This window comes from Parasteatoda tepidariorum, chromosome 2 (assembly GCF_043381705.1).
Source record: "Parasteatoda tepidariorum isolate YZ-2023 chromosome 2, CAS_Ptep_4.0, whole genome shotgun sequence".
Classification (NCBI taxonomy): Eukaryota; Metazoa; Arthropoda; class Arachnida; order Araneae; family Theridiidae; genus Parasteatoda; species Parasteatoda tepidariorum.
Window position 1 is genome coordinate 81,744,082 of NC_092205.1, and position 22,697 is coordinate 81,766,778.

Sequence of the window (22,697 nt, forward strand, 5' to 3'; positions counted from 1 at the left end):
CATTGAATTTTCAACCTCCAATTCAACCTGTTTTGATGGCATTTACATTCGCCTTCCTCTATCGATTTTCATAGTGTTTTTGTCTTACTTTCGCTTAAAAAGTGGCTTCCAATTCCTGATGTACATAGGCTTTTTTTTAATTTTTTATAAGGATCCTATTAAACATAATAAAGGTAGTATTTACGGTTATTTTCTAGCCTGTAATTAACTTGGAGATTTATAAATTTTACCTAAATAGTACTCCTCAAAGACGAATTTCTTTTTTCTGTCATTAGTTATCTCTTCAGTCGTACGTAAAATTTCAAAAAATATGGAGGCGAATGTTATTGTGCAGCATATATCAATAATGAGAAGGAATAGATTTTGTTTTTCAACAAAAGTTTCGTGAGACAAGAATAAATCAAGATAATTGCGTCCCAATGTGATACCTGAAAGTGACGTAGTGTGGGTATCTCAATCCTGATTGGTTGTTGAAACGTGGTATTTGTTTACGTTAGAAACTGTTCCTTCCATTCTCTTTCGAGTAAGCCAAGCCCGTCAAGCACCAATTCCCTTAAATGACACATTCTATATTTCGTGAAAATACTTTCACAAATTTTTCAATCCTTTCACGATATATTTCTTACTTAATACAAAGACAGGCTCGAAGCCACATGGAACATAAACAAACTAAATATGCATCAAAGTTGCCAGGTACACAAAGCAACAATTTATCACGGTTTCAATTAAATACATAAACAAGAAATAAATCAACGTTAAGTAAAATACGTAGACCAGAAAGAATTCTATTTAAACAAATTTGATGTGTGATCGGCACTGTGTTTAATTAACTTCACATTAAATAACATTCTAACTTGTGATTTAATTAACATTCTAACACGCCATTTTGCTTATAAGTGTGGGCATCAGTGATCCTCTTCTTGAAGTGCAAGTGCCCAATTTGAAGAGTTCGGAGGATAAGTCAGCCATCGGCGAATTCTGTCCTGTTATGCCAACATCAGTACTTAGAAAAACACAAATAATATTAGGAATTAATTAAGTATTTTACTTTGGCTAATTTTTTCGCGTCTTTATCCAATTTATCATATTATCTAACGCTTAAAGAAATGTTAGCGAAATGCGTTTAAGTCAGTTCTTCTCCATCTGTAATCATGCTTTTTGTAATTTCGACTACAATTGTTATCAAAATTGCAATTATTGCAATTATCAAATTCCTAATATTGCATTATTAAGACATTAATTAGACATTATTACATTGATTAGAATTGCAATTCATCATTTTTAAAAATTATTGCAAAATTGCAATTATTGCAATTTTGATGTTAGTATGCTGCAGCTGCTAGTATTTCTACTATAAATATTTCGGGCTATTAGTAGTTGTCCTGCAAATCATAGTAATTACTTCTTCAAAAATGAAACAGCTATTCACACCCTTTACTTAATAAAATGTAAGACTTTATTATCATTCTTTTTAAAAACAACAATAAAAACATATTTAACAAGAGATTAACAATATTAAGACTTGATGAAAATATCAGATATTAATGATGATGATAATGAAATGTAAGGAATGTATAAATACATTTTTCAATAAATGGCGATGAAAATGCTGAAGGTGAAAGAATAAATTATAAATTTCTATGATAAATTAAAATTGATACTTGAGATAAATTATTGAATGATTATTTGATGATTAATGATGATTATTTGAAGTTTCAAACTGTAGGTCGTGACAGTATTTATGAAAATCTTCCAGCTGCTGTTATATTTACATAACAAGGAGGGTTAAAAGATGACATTTTCAATATACCATCAAAAGCTGAATATGTTGCAATAATACCTCCGATTATACCACAAGCAATGATTGTTATTAAGTATACTTTTTCATGTATCGGAATATGCCTAAAATAAACAAAACAAAATGTTAAATGTAACAAGACATTAATAAAATGAAAGATAAATTTATCGTAAAAATGTTGACCCTGAAATTTTTTTAAATTATTGGTGATCATGCAAATGTTTTCTTTTAAAATTCTAAAAGCATCTATTTAGCATGTATATCAATATTATTTTTCAAAAATAAAAATATTTCATTAAACTTGTTGCACTAAAATTTCTACTGAAGAATATTTTTCGTTCAAGTCCGCTCATAACGGTTACAAATTTTCATGTCTAAAACTGATATATGTTTGCTTTTTTTTAAATATAAGGAGTATAATATTTTTACTTAGAAAAAATAGTTGTATATGATATTCAGAACTAATTGATTGTGTAAAAATTATTGTCGGTATTTTAAATCTGATATCTTCTGTTTCTTCTTTTAGCAATATAAATAAATAGCATAATAGGGTAAATTTAAAAAAAATTTTGAGGAGAGATAAACAGTGCAAGAAGCGGAACTAAATCTCGTTCGTCAGCTGTATAATTTTATGTGCTTACCGGTTTCAGGAGTTAAAGGCTTCACAAGACGTTCGCTACACACACCCCTTTACAGAATAGCGCAATTGGGGAAGTAGAGCATTAAAGGATCGAATGTGGCTCAGTAAGTTGATTTAACTGCTCTTGATGAGCGTTGGTGGTTCAGAGGATAGAGCTTTCGCCTTCCAATGAGGTGAACCGGGTTCGAATCCCAGCGATGTCTGGCTGATGCGAATTCCGCACCCGACTCGCAGCAACCACAGTGCGGAAGCAAAATATCCTCCGTGGTTGACAGATCATGGGTTAGAGTCCCCTTGTCGTCAGACTAACCATAGGAGGTTTTCGTGCTTCTTTCCTCTCCATGTAACGCAAATGTGAGTTAGTTCCTTTAAAAAGTCCTCCACGAAGACGAATTAATCACAATACTTGATATTGTCTTCTATATTAGGTTCAAAATACATGGCTACGGAGTTGAATATTAGTAGTCGTAAACCTAAAATTGGGTCGGCTGTTCAACGACGGTAATAAAAAAATAATAAAATAAGAAACTGCTCTTGATGCTGCAATTTAGAACAGTTCTGTTATTGACAAGAATATTTCATTTAAAAAAAATATTTTTGTCACAAGAAGAATTGTTAAAGATAGAATTCGTGACGATAGTGTTTTTACCTATGATTTCTATCGATGACATATCAAGTGTAAGAAATAGAGTAAATTAGTTAAAGTAGACTGTAAAGTGATGCATAGCTGATATCCAGTGAGGCATTTGTTCATATCTCGTCCAGGTCACCAATAACGAGGCATCAGGTATGAACTGACGGCCTTCAAAATCCTAATTTAAATAATCATCACGGTGACGTCTTAGTCGTTTCAACTAAAGCGTGTATGAATAGCTTAATATGGCCGATTCAGGATTTTGAAGGGGGGAAAAATAACTATAACTTTTTACAAAAAGCAAAAAAATTATTTTTTTAATAATTATATTGATTCTTGTACGGTTGCAGGGGTTTTTGTAACGAATACAAATGTTTACTATCAAAACTTTTAATGTGTTCTTCTAAATTATTGAGCTGAAAATGAACCAATGAATGAATAATAAATAATCACCTGACAGGCCACTCGGGACTTCTCTGAGCACACAGAAGCAGATAAAATAAGCAAGGGAAGACAGAAGCTGTTAATGTTACTGCTGATCCTCCCACTAGATTAAGAACTTTATCAAATTTTGGAACAGAGCATGCAATGAAAAATATAAATGCAAGCAATGCACTTCTGCAGGCTATTCTCTTCCACCCAAAATCTGTAGAATAAAAAGTACATAAAATAAATAAATGAGCAAAATGTGTACAATTTTTCAATTTAATATATATAGATACAAATAAAATTTAAAACATCCTTGTTGTGACAGAAAAAAAATAATTTTATAGAAAACCATAAGCATGTAGTAACATAGTGCGTAGCGTTTTTAAAAAGTGCTTATTTTTGATTTTCGGTTTTTAAAAGCCCTTAAAGGTGCTTTTTTTATTGGATGTTTTTAAAAAGTGCTTATTTTTCCCTTTTCGAAAATGAGATTTTTTTCTTCACTGTGTCGATTTTCGCCACGTATTATGCAAAAGCATGGTTTTCACATTGCTCTATTCAACGCTTTCATAATTCTTTCAAGCACAATGCATTTCTGCACTCCGTCGGTACATATGAAAGCGCCAATCATTTTACATGTTTGATGAAATACTTGAAAGTCCGCATGTACGTTGACTGAACTGGGTTCGGTGAGAATCTTGTTCGCTCATGTGCAAGTCTGCTGCATTTTGCAAGATATTCATTTTCCACCCTCTGAAATCGAACTGAAAATCTCTCGATCTTTTTGTGGTGGCTAATATAATCAAGAAAAGAGTTCTTTATGTCAGAAAGTAATTATTTTATCATGATCATGCAATGTTTTAAAAAATTATTTTGCATTTTGTTGATGTATATGGTGCTTAAAAATATTTTTAGTGCTTAAAAAGTACTTAAAAGGTGCTTATTTTTTGTTGAAAGATTTGGCTACGCACCCTGAGTAAATAGGCAATCAAAATTCTAATTATAAGAAGATAACACAATAAATCTATTAAAAAAAATTATCAGATGCAAATTAAGATGAAAAGTAGGCACATTTGTTTTAGCAAATTTCAATTTTTTTTTTTTTAGTGAGTTAAAATAAATTCTGAATTAGTATTACAATAAAAGAATAATTAAGCAATAGAAGGTAACAATGGTCCAGCCGTATGCTAAAAATGTTAAAACCGAAATGTTCACATGTTTCGCTAGTTTGGGCTCGAGAGGAAAAAGAGGAAGACCTAGAACAAAGGCAGAGACAAAAGCGTGTAAATTTCCAGAAAGCGCGTTTTAATGGACTAAAAAGTTTGAGATCAGGTAACATGGTGAGGTATACTGGATGCCTTATATGCCAAACGGCTGATCAAACTAATTAAGTAGCAATACTAATTATGGACAAACCAGGCCATATTGAAAAGTAATTGCTGTCAAACTCAGAGCATCATTAAACAATAATTAGTTTTACTATGTCTATTAGGCTCAAATGTTTTTTGTTTCTTACTATTTCTTCTTGAAAGCCAATATTTATGCATTAGAATAAAATAAAAAAAACATTTTTAGTCAAATTCATAATACTTTTACTAAAATTTATACTTTTAGAAACACTAAGGATTGATTCAATTAGTTGAGTTGTTCTGTTGAATCATAAAAATCTCTGAAAGTGGTTTAATACGAGATGACATGTGTGTCGACATGTTCTATTTTTACCTCACCATTAGAAAAAGTATCGGAGAATTTAAAAAATCTTGATTTTCCGTTTTCTTTATCCCTTTCAAGTTCTCATTAAATCTCCCACTTAGTGTGAAATAATTTAATTTAACATTTTTCAAAAACAAAACCGTATAAAGGGTGCTGTAACAAAGTTTTCCATAAATAATATCTTTGTATCCAGATAAACAATGGATATTTAAAAATCAAGGCCCAAATAATTTGATTCCATGAAGAATTCGAATGCTAATTTTCCGGTGTTCCTCAACTTTCCCTAATATAAATAATAATTTTTTTAAATTTCGTTACATAATATTTTCAAATAATTTTTTATCTATGTAAGATTTTTTCTTTGTTATCACGTATTGGGGGAAAATAAATTATAATAAAGTCAGAAATTAGAGTAAAAAAAAAAGCTTACTCTTTGGTATCTTAAACATTTCTTCAAATTCCTGGGAAGAGGCATTGACTACAATTAAGAAAGCATTGAAAGTATGAAGAGCTAAGCATATTATAATCGTAGTTTTAAGTCCGGAATTCGGAAGAGAGTCTACAATACTGTCAGTCACTTTGGATCCGTAAATATCGTAACCCAAAACTGCCACCGGAAAATACATCAAGAACAAAACTGAAAAATAATAAAATCACTTTTAGATGCATAATTATTAGCCAATTTTACAATCTTTAAATTTGTTAGATTTAATTGTTGAACATACACTGTAAAAAATTTAAGCGTATCTCAACGCTGAAAATGATGTCAACTATTTCAAAAAATGGCGTAGTCAAACATCATATATAACTCTTGGATCAAGGTTGTTTCACTTCATTAAGAACTAAAGACCACTATACCATGCTTGTGTCGTTGGACTAATGATGTTACTTTTTGCAGTCTATTTTTGCCAGTTTTCTTTGTGAGATTAAAGGCNCTTGAACGAATCGTTTACACGGTACAACATCGATGAAAACAGATTTCCATCAATATCAATCAATCTTGAACGCTTCTTGAACGTAAAACTTGAATCGTGTAAACAGGCCATAAGATCCAGGAAGTTTATAGTCGTTTAGTAAAAGCCACTTTGTTTTTCATGACTTTTCTCCAGTTACGGAAAGTTGTCAAATTTGTTGAAAAGCTCGTTGTGATATGATACTCCAGTCTTATTCTTTCTGTGATGATTTTCTTACACCATTTATATTAATTATTTCAACAGAAACGACTGGTGTTACGAATATGAGCATCTCCATAAGTTGGAAAATCTAAACTTTTACACTTGAGTACAATACAATACTCGAAACAATACAATACTGAGTTACAATACTCGAAAATGCGTATTAATTTAATAATAATTTAATGCTGATTTCATTAATATGCTCAATAAACCGTACTAATTAAACGATTATTTTATTGCATTATTAATGTTTATTTTATTGTATAAATAGAAAATAATGGCTGCGGAAAAATAAATTATTCATAGTAAACAAGACTTACAAAACTTCTTTATAAAGCTAAATATTATTAACAGTTTTTCTCAAAATTCATTTAGAAGTTTCATGGGTACTTTTTTACTTGAATTTCGCTTTTTGCTTTTTTTAAAAAAAATTGAATAACATGAGATAAATCAGTATCTTTAAATCTTACTTGCAAAACCAGTTATAGCTGCCATTGGAAACTTCGTTTTGTCTTCCATATCATTTTGAAAAGTAGGAAAAGATGCTGCTCCACCAAAAGAAAAATAAATTGTTCCAAAAGATAGGAAGAAAGATTCCACTGAAGGGGAAGGATAGGTCGGCTTGAAGGGCAGAACCTGTCCATGTTCAGCTATTGCGATTATTAAAAGGATGCAGGCAAGTCCTGTGCATAGAACTGCAGCCACAGCGGCAAGCCTAAAATATATTAAAGTAAATTATATTTTAAGCAATATTAGATATTCGTTACATTTTAAAAATAGCACCGTAAACTTATAAAAATGTAGGAAAGAGTTTGTATATGTTTCGCTTACAATTCTAGAACAATCTATTTGCGGCTTGGAAAGCAGATAGGCGGGACATATACTCCCTTAATGCTGAGAGTCGATCAAAATTCAATAAATCGTTCGAGAGACAAGTGGAAAGCTAATTTTTCTGATACGATTAGCATGAGCCGTGGTGGCTCAGGGGAGAGAACGCTCCCCTTAAAATGAGGTGAACCGGGTTCGAATCCCGGAAATGGCTGGTGGGTTCGAATTCCGCACCCAGCTTGCACGGAACACGGTACTAACGTAAAATATCCTCAGTGGTAGACGGATCATGGGACAGCGTCTCCTTACCATCCAGCTTACCGCGGGAGGTTTTCGTGGTCTTCCACACCATGTACAGCAAATGCTGGTAAGTTCCATCAAAAAGTCCTCCACAAAGGCAAATTCCTCCAAATACTTGATTCAGGAGTTCCCTTGTCTTCTGAAATCGGTTCAAAATTACAAGGAAGCGGAGTTGAACACTGGTAGTTGTAAATTGAAAATTTGGTCGGCTGTTCAATGACGGTTACAAAATTATAAAAAAAAAATGCGATTAGCATTTTGTACTGTTGCTCTTAATCATTTTGACACAAATGGGACACCAATGTCGTTTTTGAATATTTTTTTCTGACTCTTCAATTAAGAGCAAAAGTATATTTTAATATTTAATTATAAAAAAAATGCAATGATTACTAACAAAAACTGTTACATTATAGAAATTACATTTGAACCAAAAGGCAAATCCAAAAAAAAAGAAAAGAATTAAATTTTTTTTTTATTCACATTCAAAAATTTATCATTAATTGATTTTGTAAATTAAAGAAATTTCAACGACGAATAACTGTTTCTCTTAGATCTAAATAACTGCAAAAAAAGGGCAAATTTTAAATACTATTGTTTGAAAGTGAGAGTGAAGATTTTACCTTTACGTAGAAAAATGGACCGGTGTTTCATGCTGCATTTCATGACTATAAACTATTTAAATATTAAATATAATACTTTCAATTTATTTTGACCTTAAAATAAGTGAAAAAGTATGAAAAATATGTTAATAAAAATTCTGTGTCAAAAGATTAATTTATTTTCAATTTTTTCTTCTTCAGTATTGAGTATAGTTAAGTGCTTCTTCATTACTTTAATGATATCATCAGAAACTTTTGCTTACTTATAGTTCTATTTAAAAAACGAGTTTCACTAAGAATTTGTTTCAATTCATTATTAATTACTTACTTTTCCTTATGCGAGATGAGCAGAAGCAAAGTCAACGTGGTTGGCATAAGGCAGCCGCATCACAGAATTAGTATTTTGAAAAATATATGAATATACTTATTTTGTTTATAGTTACGGTTTTAAAAAAAACCGATTGAAATAAATTTTAAAAAAACTACATTTTATTTTAAATTGCCAATTCTTAGAAAAATTTGCTCGATTGTGGTAATTCTTGTCTATCGAATGTTGATTAGGATCAATAACATCATTTTCTTTGAGAAATAGTTAATCTATGTAAATTATGTAAAAACAACGGTACTTGAAATTAAAAAACTAAATTGGGTATAATATAAAAAAAAACACAACTACTTCCACTTAGTAGGAATAACATTTAACATGACGCAATGCTAAATTCTATGCCACTATCCACATAAATGCCACTATCCACATAAATCAATTATTAATCAAAAATCGAATATCAATTACTTTNTATAATACTTTCAATTTATTTTGACCTTAAAATAAGTGAAAAAGTATGAAAAATATGTTAACAAAAATTCTGTGTCAAAAGATTAATTTATTGGCAATATTTTCTTCTTCATTACTTTAATGATATCATCAGAAACTTTTGCTTACTTATAGCTCTGTTTAAAAAACAAGTTTCACTAAGAATTTGTTTCAATTCCTAATTAATTAATTACTTTTCCTTATGCGAGGTGAGCAGAAGTAAAATCAACGTGGTTGGCATAAGGCAGCCGCATCACAGAATTAGTATTTTGAAAAATATATAAATATACTTATTTTGCTTATAGTTACGGTTTTAAAAAAGAGCAATTGGGTATAATATAAAAAAAAACACAACTACTTCCACTTAGTAGGAATAACATTTACCATGACGCAATGCTAAATTCTATGCCACTATCCACATAAATGCCACTATCCACATAAATCAATTATTAATCAAAAATCGAATATCAATTACTTTTCTTTATAATGCAATAAAATCTGGCGAGCAGCTATTTAAACGATCAAACACTTCGTTTGTTTATTTGTGGCTTGAAGTTAGGCTCGCAGAAAATGCAGTTCATGGGTTAAATTTAGTAGGAATAGCACAACCTGTGACGTTGGCTATAGTATATCCAATTAAAATAAATAAAAAAAACTACATTTTATTTTAAATTGCCAATTCTTAAAAAAAAAAATTTGCTCGATTGTGGTAATTCTTGTCTATCGAATGTTGATTAGGATCAATAACATCATTTTCCTTGAGAAATAGTTAATCTATGTAAATTATGTAAAAATAACGGTACTTGAAATTAAATAACTAAATTTTGTTTTAAAGTGCCAATTCATAAGAAAAATTACTTGAGTGTGGTAATTCTTGACTATCGAGTGTTGATCGGGATCAATAACATCATTTTCTTTCAAACAGTTAATCTTTCGAGATAATCTTTTAAACTTAGTTCGAGTATAAGTTATTCTTAGTTCGCGTATAAATTATTCTCTCTTTTGATGAGTTCATATTCTAAAAACGTATTTTGCTTAGTATTATATAAAGTGACTGGTAATTTTTTCAAGTATTTTTTTAAACGTTTTTAAATTAACTAGAATATCACCTATTCCCTATCTTGTTCCATGTTCACTACGGTAGGGGGCAGTATTTGTAGAAATTGTTTCAACTTCCGGTAGAAGAATTTCTGCTGGTGTAAACTAAATTGCGTATATCCGCATCTCAACGATTAGGTAATTGCGTATCAATATAGGATAGTTTCTCAAAGTACAGGGTGTTTATAAATTCCCGGATCCATTTTGATGTTTAATAACTCATAAAATAACGAAGATATAAACAATCTTATGGCATTTATTGATGGAATAATTCATATATTTTCCTTTTCAGGATTGAATATCTTTACTTTTGTCAATATGTGGTTAAATTCAGATTATTTCATTTTCCAGTCTAAATATCTGTACTTTTCTAAATATCGTCTGCTTATTTATCGTCTGCATTTTTCTCTCTTTTGTTTTTGGCAACTATTGCAATGTTATGTTTACTTTTGATGTGTTTGTTCTATGTAGTACTTTCCTATGTGATGTTTTATTCGAGCGGATATTAAGGAAAATGCGTATCCACCACAAGAGAAAGCAGCCAGAATTACAACCGCAATAGTTTCTGTGGATGCCGACATGCTTGCCGCTACCTGGCTTGAAATTGACTATCGACTTGATATATCCGAAGGGGGCACATGTGGAAGTTCATTGACAAGGGTCAAGAAACTTTTTGAGTCTATCTAACCATTTATGTTATTAATTTTAATCTACCTTTATTATTTTATGAGTTATCAAACATCAAAATGGGTCCGGGACTTTATAAACACCCTGTACTTTTTTTCTTATCTTTATCTGATATTTCAAAATATGAAGAACAAATTTTTTCGCAAAAACATGATACTAATATTAATTCAGAGTATATACAAACAAACCCAAAAAGTTAAAAAAAAAGGAAATAGTCACTTCAATGCTATGACGTCAGAAGAGAACCTCAAGTCTTCGGGTNAGGCTGAGCATTTTCTCTTTTTTTTTTTTTTTTTTTTTAAGGAAAGAAGGTGAATAAATTCGGTGACATCACTCCCGCATGCCATTCACTTTTACCTAACTTGTGCTTACGTAATATATAGAAAAAAATCAAGCATAAGCATAAATAGATATTAAAGAACGCGCAATTAACTCTAAGTAACACTCGTTTTTGATTAAACACAGCTGTAAATTAAAGATACAGCTGTAAATTTAAGATACACTCTTCCTCTTTTATTACCTTGATTATTCAGATAGTAAACACTCATTTACAAATAGAATATATTTTTAAAAATAAATTAAATTTACTTCACCAAAAGTCTTCGGGAGTTCCCAGCCACATGAGAGGCCACAAAACCACTGCCATAATGATGACCCAGTAGCAGAATGCTACACCCCACTGTGCAGCCAGATTCGATATCAATTGAGCAGTCAGTAGAAGAAAAACAATTGAAACTCCCAAGAGATTAATTTCGAGACAAATTGAGACAAAGTACCTAAAAAGGGAAACAAATAACGAAAAGGGAAATATTGCACATTGTTTAAAGACAAAAATGTACTCATAATAGTTACACACGAAAGAAACAAATTTAAACTTCTTCCCCCCTCCCCTCTTTTGACGTCGAAATAAAATAATTGTAATTAAATAACTTATGCTTCTGATGTTTGATTTTTAATGATAAGCCCCCTCTTCTACGCGTCCTACTAATGATCCAAATAAACTCATTTTCAAGAAATACGAAAGTGATTTAAATAACAATAAAATATTCGATTAAAATTGATAATTACGAAGATTTTAACAATTCGAAATGTTTGAAATATTCAACTGTTATATTAATATTATAAAATGTTAGAAATATAACATTAATATAACAGTTTGAAATATTTGAAACAGTTTGAAATATTTACCTTAGCAATAATTTATGCTTCTGATGGTTTACCTCTCATGGTAATGAGAATACAATATCTATGATTCGAACGACATATTTTAAATAGGCAAAAATAATTTTTGCAGACGATATTTTATGTTACGAAATCAGACACTTAAACTTCTATGTATAGGAAAGTGACTTTCTTTTTGAAAAAAGGCTTAAAAAATATAAGCAGAAAACTTTGTTAAAGGAAAGAAAAAGTTTATTGCTGCAAAATATATACCTCAATTTTGAACCTCCGGCTCTAAAAGCAATTGCAGGGTATGGATATCTATTTTTTCTTCTGTATTCTTCCCATCTTTCTTCAAGTATTTGCCAACATCGGCCCAAGCAAATGCCAGCATATAACGCATTGCAACAACAAAATATCAGAAGAAAAACACCAGCCCAACCTGTAAAAAAAGATTAACGGAACAAAATTTGAATTTATATATTTAAAATTGTTAGTTAATTAAAAATTAATTTCGGTGCAGAAAACATGTTTACCGTGGTATACATAAAGATTGTAATTTCAATACTATATAAAATACAAAAAAGTGGTTTTGACGCATGCGCGTCAGAAATTTCGACGATCTCGCCAACTTTGCGCGAGATGGCTTTTGACTGTCTTTGAATATAGTGAGCAATTACAAACTTTCCGAATCTAATAATTTAAATTATTACTATTGCAGCAGTGTAAATATTGTAAATACTACGAATAATAAAATCAAAAAGATGCAATCGCTGCTGGTCTGTCATTAAAATATCAAATTATATATTACTTTAAAAAAAAGAGATTAAAGCAGTTTGCTTTGCTATTATTAGTAGCTTAAAAATTTGTGTAGGACAGCAAAATTCGATGGATATCATAGTATGAATGCAAAATTTCTTGCGAAATAAAGAAAAGTATGGAAGAACCCGTACGAGTATAAAAGGACAAATGATTTATTATGAAAAAAGCATCAATGAAAGAGTCTCCCTTCAGCGAACTTTCTCTACAACGAAATTTTTTATAAGGAATTAACGTTCAACAACATTTACAATATTCTTCACATGACAAAGCGATGCAGCATTCGGATCCAATAATTTACCCGACATCTCAAAGGCCGATTCCATTTCTCGTCAAATAAGATCTATATTCATAACAGCTATTTATATCTATTAATCAAAATGTGCTTTTGTTCGGTTAGTGATTAATTTTAATTAAACTTACTATTTCTAATAACAAAAAAGAGACTGTTCAGATCACTACATTTCATACGAACACGTTTCATGTAAAACTGCTCTAATTATTCTTGCACATAGTTCTTGGGGACGAAAATTGCATGGTCTGGGAAGCTTCCAAAGCAAATTTGTTTCATTGTGATATCAATTGTAACTGAATTAAATATCATAACTTTTATTACTAAAATGTTATAATTTTTTATTGATTTTCAAAAGAAAAATAGCATAAATTTACCATTTGCTTAGCATTTTTTAAATATTTTTTTTAAATTAGGAAAGCCAGGAGCCACTATTTCTTGATGAAAAATTGACCTATCTTTCTAGATGCTTTTATTTGTAAATTGAATGACAACAATTGGTTCATTACATATAAAGTATTTAAAATATTTATTATTATTATTTTTAAAGATAGAATTTTTAATTTAGCCTTATCACTTCGTAAGATAATGAAAGTAATACTGACGTACCCGCATCTGCTATAGCCCTTGGTAAAACCAATACTCCACTGCCTGCCATTTCTCCAACAATGAAAAAAGCAGCTGTGACAAATGACAGCCCTTTCTTATTGTTTTTTGAATCACCATCTTCCCTTTCTTCTTTGTTATCCTAAATAAAAATAATAATTTCGTATTTTTAAATAAGCTGTAATGGTTTTGGGGATAGAGCGTCAGCCTCCCAACCCAGGTTCGAATTCTGTTCATAATTCGCACCGAATACAAATATTGCATTCTTATTTATTTATTTATTTTGAATACCATTGCGAAACAATGCAGATTCAATTTCAACATTAATGCTGTTATTGATATATTGATTCATAAAAAAAATTTCTTTTACCAAAAACGTGATAAAACTAGAAATAAAACAACTTACTAACGATTTCTACTGTATAATTTTTATCTCAAAAAATTACTATGTCTGTTTTTATTGATAAATAATAATTATTTCAAAGAATAAGAAACTGAACGCAATTAATTATCGACTTATCAAAGCTTTAAAAATTTATATTTTCGGTATTTTTTATAATTCTAAATTATTACTGATGAAATATTTGTTAAGAAACTGTTAATGTTAAAAAAATCCAGTGTTTCAAAATTTAGAGGATTATAGCTGTGGAAAAGTCATTTTAAGTAATTTTATAAAGGATACCAAGTTATATTTTCAAAAAAGAAAAAAAATCATTATTTACTAAGCATGCGTTTATAATAAAGTATGTGGAACGATGTTATTTTGCATCGAACATTAAATAGGTTCTATGAATATCCAATAAATATTAGTTAAGTATAATATAAAAAGCCTAATAAAAACGAAAACTTACTGTTAACACCATACCATCATCAGAATAGAAAATAAAATGGAATGAAATAAATCAGAAAATAAAATTGAAACAAAACGAAATATCCTTATATTACATAAAATTTGCTATTTTTAATATTCCATAACACAATGACAGTTTTACATTCAAAACACGCAAGAAGTCATTGTGGCAAACTCGATTTAGTTTGTGATTAAAAGACATGACTATTCGAAATTTTGATTGCAACTGTATAGTGTAGGGAGAAAAAAAAAGGTGAAAAGAAACCCCCTACTAAACAGCATGATTTTTATTTTTTTCAAATGTTTTGGATTATTTAAAAAAATATACAAACAAAATTTTAAATACTAACAATTCACTGATATTTCACAATTTATAAACTCTAGTGTTGAAAATTATTAACTGACATAATGCTCCGGCAATGCATTAAGCCGTTTAGTATTTTGGTATAAAGTACATTTAACTGCATAGTTTAATTTGCAAGTTTTAAAAAAAAGTTTTTTATCACCGAAATGTTGATAACATTATGACATAAATCGAAACCCTTTATATCTTTATCACGGTAGCTACTCCAAACACAAAAGAGTGATTAATATTAGTTCAAACTAGATTATTGTCGCATTGTTGAATTTGCATAATCAGTTCAGTTTTTTACCGAGCATGAATTTAATGCGTTGTTTAATATATTTTGTTTTCCTTATGCTTGTTGACTTTTTACTTTCTTGTTTTGTTCCTGTGTTTTTGCTTTATAACATGTCAATTCACCTCTGCCATTTGAAATAAATAAATATATTTTGTTTAATATATTTCGCTCAATATATACTTTTAAGTTTTTATTTTTAATTTATTACTTTTAAATACAAAGAATAAACCTTGAAGAGTGTTTAGAATGAAATTGGAATTTTAATAAGATTAAAATTAAATAAGTTTCGAAATTACGCGATTAAAAACTTTATTCGTTTTAAAAAAAAATATGCAAATAAATACGAATACTTAAAAAAATTATATTTTTTCTATTTTCCGCGGGCAACTTTTAGTTTTATATTTCAAATCTCTTTTGTTTCCTCTCATATACATCTGGCAAGTCTTGAAAATGGAAGCCTGTTTTTAAACGTTGAAACACATGTTGACTGTTATTTCCGATTTGTATTTTTTGAAGCGAATGAAGTTTTTAATCAAGAAATATTTTACCGCTTCAGTTTATTGGGATTATTTATTTAAAAGTTGTGAAGTATTTGCCTTTTTTATTAGAAAAATCAAGCAAAGGAATATAAAGAATATATTTTTAGTGTAAAAAACTAAAATTTGAAGTTTTAAGTGTAAAGTTAGTTTCCATTTGTTACGCCAAAGAAATTTTACTTTTATTTATATTATGTACTCAAAAGTGCTATTAGATTGATTTTCTAATTGAATAATCGAACGTTTGAGTTGTATTTATTAATGTATATACATATAATGTTTAATCTTTAACTCCTAGTTTATCTCATTACAGTCACAGTGAAATTCCAAATATAGTATTTTTTTTATTTAATTTCAATTTTTATTTCTGTAATTTCATTCGTTCAATTTTAAATTCGTTATCTTTGCAAAATACTTAATTATTAAAAATATAATGTTAACATCATATAAAGATATTTTATAAATTATCTATAAAAGTTGAGTTAATATTATAAAAAAAATGTTATGTTAATATTATAAATTAAAGTTATAAAAAGTGAGATATTCTCTTCAGCTTAAGATTAGCCTTGGTAAAGAAATAGCTAATCTAAAGATAAACTGAATTATAAAAACAAAAAATTAAAATACATTAATTAATAGAAAAAATACGTTAGAAAAATTGCCATAGCATGTAACTATGCATAAGTTTTTCACTAATCATTGAGTGAGTTATTAGTGATAATTATTACAATTTATACATTATTTAATTGTTTTTTTCTCATTTCCTTTTAGGGATAATTATTACAATTTATGCATGATTTAATTATTTTTTTTTTCATTTCCTTTTAGGGATAATTATTAGGGAGTTATTAGTGATAATTATTACAATTTATACATTATTTAATTGTTTTTTCTTCATTTCCTTTTGAGATAATTATTAGGGAGTTATTAGTGATAATTATTACAATTTATACATTATTTAATTGTTTTTTTTTCTCATTTCCTTTTAGAGTTAATTATTACAATTTATACGTTATTTAATTATTTTTTTTCATTTCCTTTTAGGGATAATTATTAGGGAGTTTTTAGGGATAATTATTACAATTTATTCATTATTTAATTATTTTTTTTCATTTCCTTTTAGGGATAATTATTAGGGAGTTATTAGTGATAATTATTACAATTTTTACATTATTTAATTGTTTTCTTTTTCATTTCCTTTTAGGGATAATTATTAGGGAGTTATTAGTGATAATTATTACAATTTATACATTATTTAATTTTTTTTTTCATTTCTTTTTAGGGATAATTATTACAATTTATACATTATTTATTTATTTTTTCTTTTCTTTTATCACAGTTTTTTCACATTATTCATTAGAAGAGTTAGTAAAACAATTTGCATAAAATTGCTTATATATATATATTAAATAAATAAAAGTTTTTACCGGAGATATTGGTATTTGGTCTGCGTACTCCATCTGCAAGTATGGTATAGTGTCGAGTTTTACTGACATAACCGTCTGGTGATCATTTATGATTCACCGAATTAGAACGGAAAATATTCGAAGGCGTTTTTAGGAACACAATATTTCACCTGTTATCACGTGTTCTCTTTGATCTAAACTAAATTCTCTCGCTATAAATGATAAGCGCAACTTGAGAGTAAAAGTTGATTTTTATCATTCTGAATGAATTATGAGGATTACTCAACGTTTTATCAAATAAGCGAGAATATGATTATAAAAATCACGACCATAATTTTAAACAATGTTTTTTTTATCATTATTANTTTTTTTATGTTTTTTTTTTTTTTATTATTATTATTTTAAATCATTAAAAAGAAACTTGCTTCTACATTTCGGTTTCAGTGTTTTGTTAATATAATTTCCGACTTAATAATTTATTTAAAAGAAATCAATTGTTTAAAAAATACAAAAATAAATTTAAATCAATAATTAAAAAAAATCACGGTTGATTTAAATCAGTGATTTTTTTAAAAAATCAAGTGATTGAATAATTAATAATTTAAAAAATCACGGTTGATTTAAATCCATGAATTTTTTTAAAAAAAATCAAGTGATTTAAAGCACGATATTAATCATAATTTAAATCCAGCAATTAAATTCATGCTGATCCTGGTACAGATATAGCAAATTTGTTTAAATGTTTACAAAAAAATATTAAGAAGTTTATTAAAAAAACGCAGCATGGGAGAAAAAGTTGATTTTTATCATTCTGAACAAAATATAAGGACTGCTCGACGATTTACCATATAAGTTAGAATATGGAAACCACGACCATAATTTCAAACAAAATTTTNAAACTGAGTTTGAGGTGAGTTAAGGGTGGTACGCCGGCAAATAAGGCAAAGAAGTTCGCCTAAGCACCTGAAATAAAGGTGCGATACGGGCGAAAACGGCATAGACGTTTTCTAATCAGCCAACAGTTAAGGTGCCTTAACGGCAAGTGAGGCAACGACGTGTGCCAGTGAACATATTCAGCTTTTGATAAAAAGGCAAAAAAGACATCATAAAGGTACAATAAAAGCCTTTACGGCAATTTTCTCTTTATTCTGTGAAAAAAAAATTTTTTTCCGGTATTTAACAGGCAAAAATGGCAAAGTAATCCAGAGGCAACAAACTAGTTCCGGTCCTTTAACGATTGCGGTCGCTTTGCCTGAAATGCCATGCACTGGCCCTCATTCTGGCCCAGATTTCACTTTATTAACGGAACCGATACGGCAATGAAAAGCCCGCCGTAATGGCACTTTAGGAGAGCCGACATTGTCCCTTCACTAGCCCAAAAGTCGTGTGCTTGTTGGGGTAACTTTCACGAAATATACTAATATTTTTTTCGAAAAAAAAAAGAAAAAAGACAGTTTACGTTTGAAAATCACATTCGCTTCGTTCAATAAAAATACAGTAATATTTAATCACTTCGTTTTTAAATAGTAAAAAGGAATTTTTTCTCCGAAATAATTCAGAATGATCAAAACAGTTATGAATTGAAAAGGTTCACATAAGTGTTGTTCTGTCAAAAAAAGGTTATAAGTTTGAAACAAAATAAATATTTAATTATAATCGTGTTTTAAAATATTTTGTTTTATTTATGAAGTTCTATAATTGTTTTATATTACCTCTTCATTGTGGAGTAAGAGTAAGTACTATTATTACATGTTTTAAGCTAATATTTTTCCCTACTGAACATGAGGAAAAAAAGAGTGCATTATTGGTTGGATTTGCGAATTCAAATTCATTCAATTCATATGTATTTGAGTATAATATAAATCAATAAACCTACTTAGTAACTGCACTCTTCTTTTATTATAAAACTTAACCTTCATTTTAAGGTTAATGTATTTTTAATTAAACTTCTTTATTATTTTTGTATTTATTTTCTTAAATTTTATGGCAATTTAAAAATTTTGCGATTCCAGTTGCAATTTTAAGATTAAGTTAAATGCGAAAGTTTAAGCATTTTTAGTAGTCTTTATGCAGGAAATTTATTAAAAGATATCAATGTATTATCAAACGCACTTAGTATTTAGAGCAAATTACAATTATTACAATCTTTTAAGTTTCGAATTCGTGTCCAACGCATTCCCACTAAGCATTCATTTTGTGTATTTCTCGTAATACTAAAACAAGATTAGTGCAAGAAATTTTATAGGCTGGTGTTCCTTGACTATAAATCTTAATGTATAGTTTTAGAATGCTTTTTAAAAATAAACTTCAAATAGCATACACAGTAAAAATTGCAAATCAGTATTCAGTTTAAAATAACAACAAAAACGATACAGAAATCGGTACAATTACTAGCAAGAAAGGTGAAGAGAGATATGCCAAAAATAGTTTGATTGCCTGGTGGAACTAGGAGGTGTTTCTGTTAGTAGCTTTTCAACTCTTCTGTTTCCACCAGCAATTAAATTGGTTTTGAAGTTTTTAGTCCCACCTTTTCAGTAGTGATTCAATGGGCTTCGGTATCGTTTTTTCCCGCCTCCTAACATAAATAATAATTCACAACCTCTAACATCTTAATAATTTTTAATTTTTTTAACTTTGTCTTTATCATAAAAAGATTCTAAATGTGTGTATTAAGGGCAGTTATTATGGAACATCCCACTTAATTGTTAGCTGTGGAAAAATATTCAAAGTAAAACACACTTATCACATTATTAATATTATTTTTGGAAAAATATTGGAAATGTCCATGCGTTCAGCGATCAGGGGGATTAGTAATAAAAACCAGTCCCGCTGCAATCATTTAACAACTTTATTTAAATTGAACCAATCAGTCTAATGTGAATTTTTATTTCAATTATAAAGTTGCAATAAAAAATACAGTTTGAATATTGCCGTACAATATTTTTATTACATATAAAAGTTAGTTAACAAAATATTTTATTTTGCACTAAATAAACTATTTGCATATAAAAAGGAAAGATGTGGTGTCTCCACTCTATAGCATTTACACCAATTTAACTTTTTCATCTCTTTACGAACTACAACGTTAACTACAGTATACAAATCATTTCCACTTTTTAAGTACTTCCACTTGCCAGGATTAAACTCTTCGTTGCATATAGCATAAATAAATTTACGTGCAACACCTTCAAATGCATGGTCTTGATGCATATCCGCAAGCTACAAGACATTTAAGACAGTGTCCAGGCCTAAGGTTTTTGATAGATAAAGCGATGACAAATCTTTTAACTCCAGAATTCGGTACTTGTCAGCCACTGAATACAAGTTCACTAAATTCTCCATTTCGGTGTTTTCTACTTCCCCATTAAAATCAAACGGCGGCATTTTGTCGTGATATCTTTATCGTTATCTATTATATTGACATCATTGATTTCTTTTTCTTTCATCATGTTCGTGAACATAAAGGCAAAAGCTTTGGAAATCCTAACAAGTACATTTTTATGAACTAGAAACTGATCGCTGCCCACCTGAAGAATGAGCATGCAAATAAATCATTAAAAGAATCAACTATAGTTTCATTTAATGGCTATTTAAACTAAGCCGAAAAATATTTTTAAACATCTCTTCCGGACGGACTAATTAATTTTAAAAAAAAGAAATTAGAATCGGGGGCTAAAGTTACACATTGTAGTCGATGTCAAAATTTCAGAAACATAGTATAAACGGTACTGGATAATTTAGTATAACATTCCGACACAAGGGCCGACTGAGTAAACACGAAAAGAAAGTTGGAAAAAAAAAGTACCGAAATATAATGCTGATGAGATACAAAAAAGAGAAGTTTGTGATCTCATTTTTGCGATCACTGGTTATCCATTGGTCAAATGGCTGTTTTATTTTCTTGATAGACTCACAAACGCTACAACCTATCAAGTCATGGGTTGCAAAAACGGCATCAATTGATGTATGTTCTTTGGTCTTCTAATGAGATGGTTTGGTTTTCCATTCTATCCAATATACATTTAAGAAGACACATAATTCTTTCCTTCTTCAGTATTCATACTTACATTGAAATCTCTGCCAAGACAGTAATTAAGAATAAGTTAATCATAAAAATACTTTAAATTAATATTATGTAGAAACATTAAAAATGTGCACTGCTAAAAGAAGAAGAAAAAACTCGAAAACAATCAACGTACAGAAGTTCCAAAATTATCGTCTGCTTCTTTTATTGATACTTATGTTAGCATGTTTTTTTTATGATTCTTACAACGCTTTATTTGCGGTTATAGTGTGGAAGTTGATCTTGTCGATTAAGTTAATCTAGTCGAAAAGTGTGCGGACATAAAAAACTTAGAACAACACTCATTTCCCCCTATGAAAAAGCAGAGCAGACCATTTCATCAGAGTAGTAAAATAAATAAATAATTCAGCAAGAACTCAAATGTTTGTTGATTCGTCTTTAACACGTTACTGTTTTGCAAAGGACGCTAAAATCATAAATATTAGCACCCGAATGCTTAGCAAAATATCTTTTGATTGATGATGGAATTAAAAAAAAATTGAAATTCGTTTTACTTGTATATTTTTTAGGAATATTAATATGATGAGATATAGAATCACTAATTCTGAAGCAACATCGGCCCCGTTAGCACCCCAGCCAGACGGCTTATCTTTTTGGATGACAACTTATTTTATAGTAGGAAATATGGCAGGTGCTGGAGTACTTGTTCTACCAAAAGCATTATCAGACACAGGTGAAACTATTTACAAACATTTTACTACAGTTACAAAAGCTTGTGGTATTTTGATTTTAATTTGAATTTAGATATTTTGAATTTAGATTTGGAAGTGCGCTAACACATAGTTCACAGTGCTGACTAGGATTTTATATCGTGATGCATCGTCAGTTTTGCATCGCGATATAGTATTTTTGAAATTCATTTACTTGTACATACGCAGAAAGTCGGATTTCTATCAAAACTTCATACTCAGATTGATTAAAATCAATTTATGAATTTGATGTAAATGTTTTGCTTAAGAAAGATATTAATGTTATATTTTCTAAAAATGATCGGGCAAATATCGAAAGATTTCTTAGTTTAAAAATAAATAATAAAAAAATAAACAAAATTGAAATTTATCAATATATTTACCTAACAATATAAAAAGAAAATTTAAAAAATAAGTTCGTTAAAAATTATTTGTGTGCTTAAAACAAAGTGCTAAATAAATTAAACAAAAAAAAATACTTTTAAAACACTATTTTTTTTATCATTATTATTTCACATAAATAATAAAGTTAAATTGAATAATTACTGAATTCTGAACGAAAAAACAAGTAAGGATTAATTTCTTAAAAATAAAAACAAAAGAATTATGATATTCGATAATACTAGGAGGCTCCGCCCCCTGCTCGCTAACGCTCGCCAACCCCCTAGAATTGCTATGCAATCCCATGTGGTTCACGCCGTGAACCATGGCTCGCTGCGCTCGCTCGCCAATGAACACAATGTTCTAGCACAAAGACATAGTATATTATCATCAAAGACATAGTATTTTATCATCAAAGACATAGTATTGTACTTATGTAGAAGAATTCTATCAATGTTCTTATTGGCTTTTAAAAAAGTATATTAGCTATTTACATTGTACATGGTGAAAAAATCAAAAC

General features: G+C 29.1%; 2 protein-coding genes across 2 annotated transcripts in view; one reads left to right on the plus strand and one right to left on the minus strand.

Moving 5' to 3' along the window:
• Positions 1 to 1,433: 1,433 nt before the first annotated feature.
• On the minus strand, positions 1,434 to 17,229 carry LOC107439777 (uncharacterized). The gene is made up of 8 exons (XM_016052476.4): positions 17,045 to 17,229; positions 13,594 to 13,732; positions 12,147 to 12,315; positions 11,306 to 11,488; positions 6,857 to 7,101; positions 5,642 to 5,848; positions 3,526 to 3,718; positions 1,434 to 1,902 (listed from the first exon to the last, which is right to left on the minus strand). Exons 1-8 carry the CDS (start codon positions 17,111 to 17,113, stop codon positions 1,740 to 1,742), a joined length of 1,368 nt encoding a protein of 455 aa, XP_015907962.2. The 5' UTR covers positions 17,114 to 17,229; the 3' UTR covers positions 1,434 to 1,739.
• Positions 17,230 to 21,602: 4,373 nt separating this feature from the next.
• LOC107439771 (uncharacterized) overlaps positions 21,603 to 22,697 on the plus strand; it is a 14,947-nt gene continuing 13,852 nt past the window's right edge. Inside the window, exon 1 of the mRNA XM_071178141.1 lies at positions 21,603 to 21,780. Coding sequence (XP_071034242.1) covers positions 21,627 to 21,780 — 154 coding nt within the window. The 5' untranslated portion in view covers positions 21,603 to 21,626. The remainder of the gene's footprint in view (positions 21,781 to 22,697) is intronic.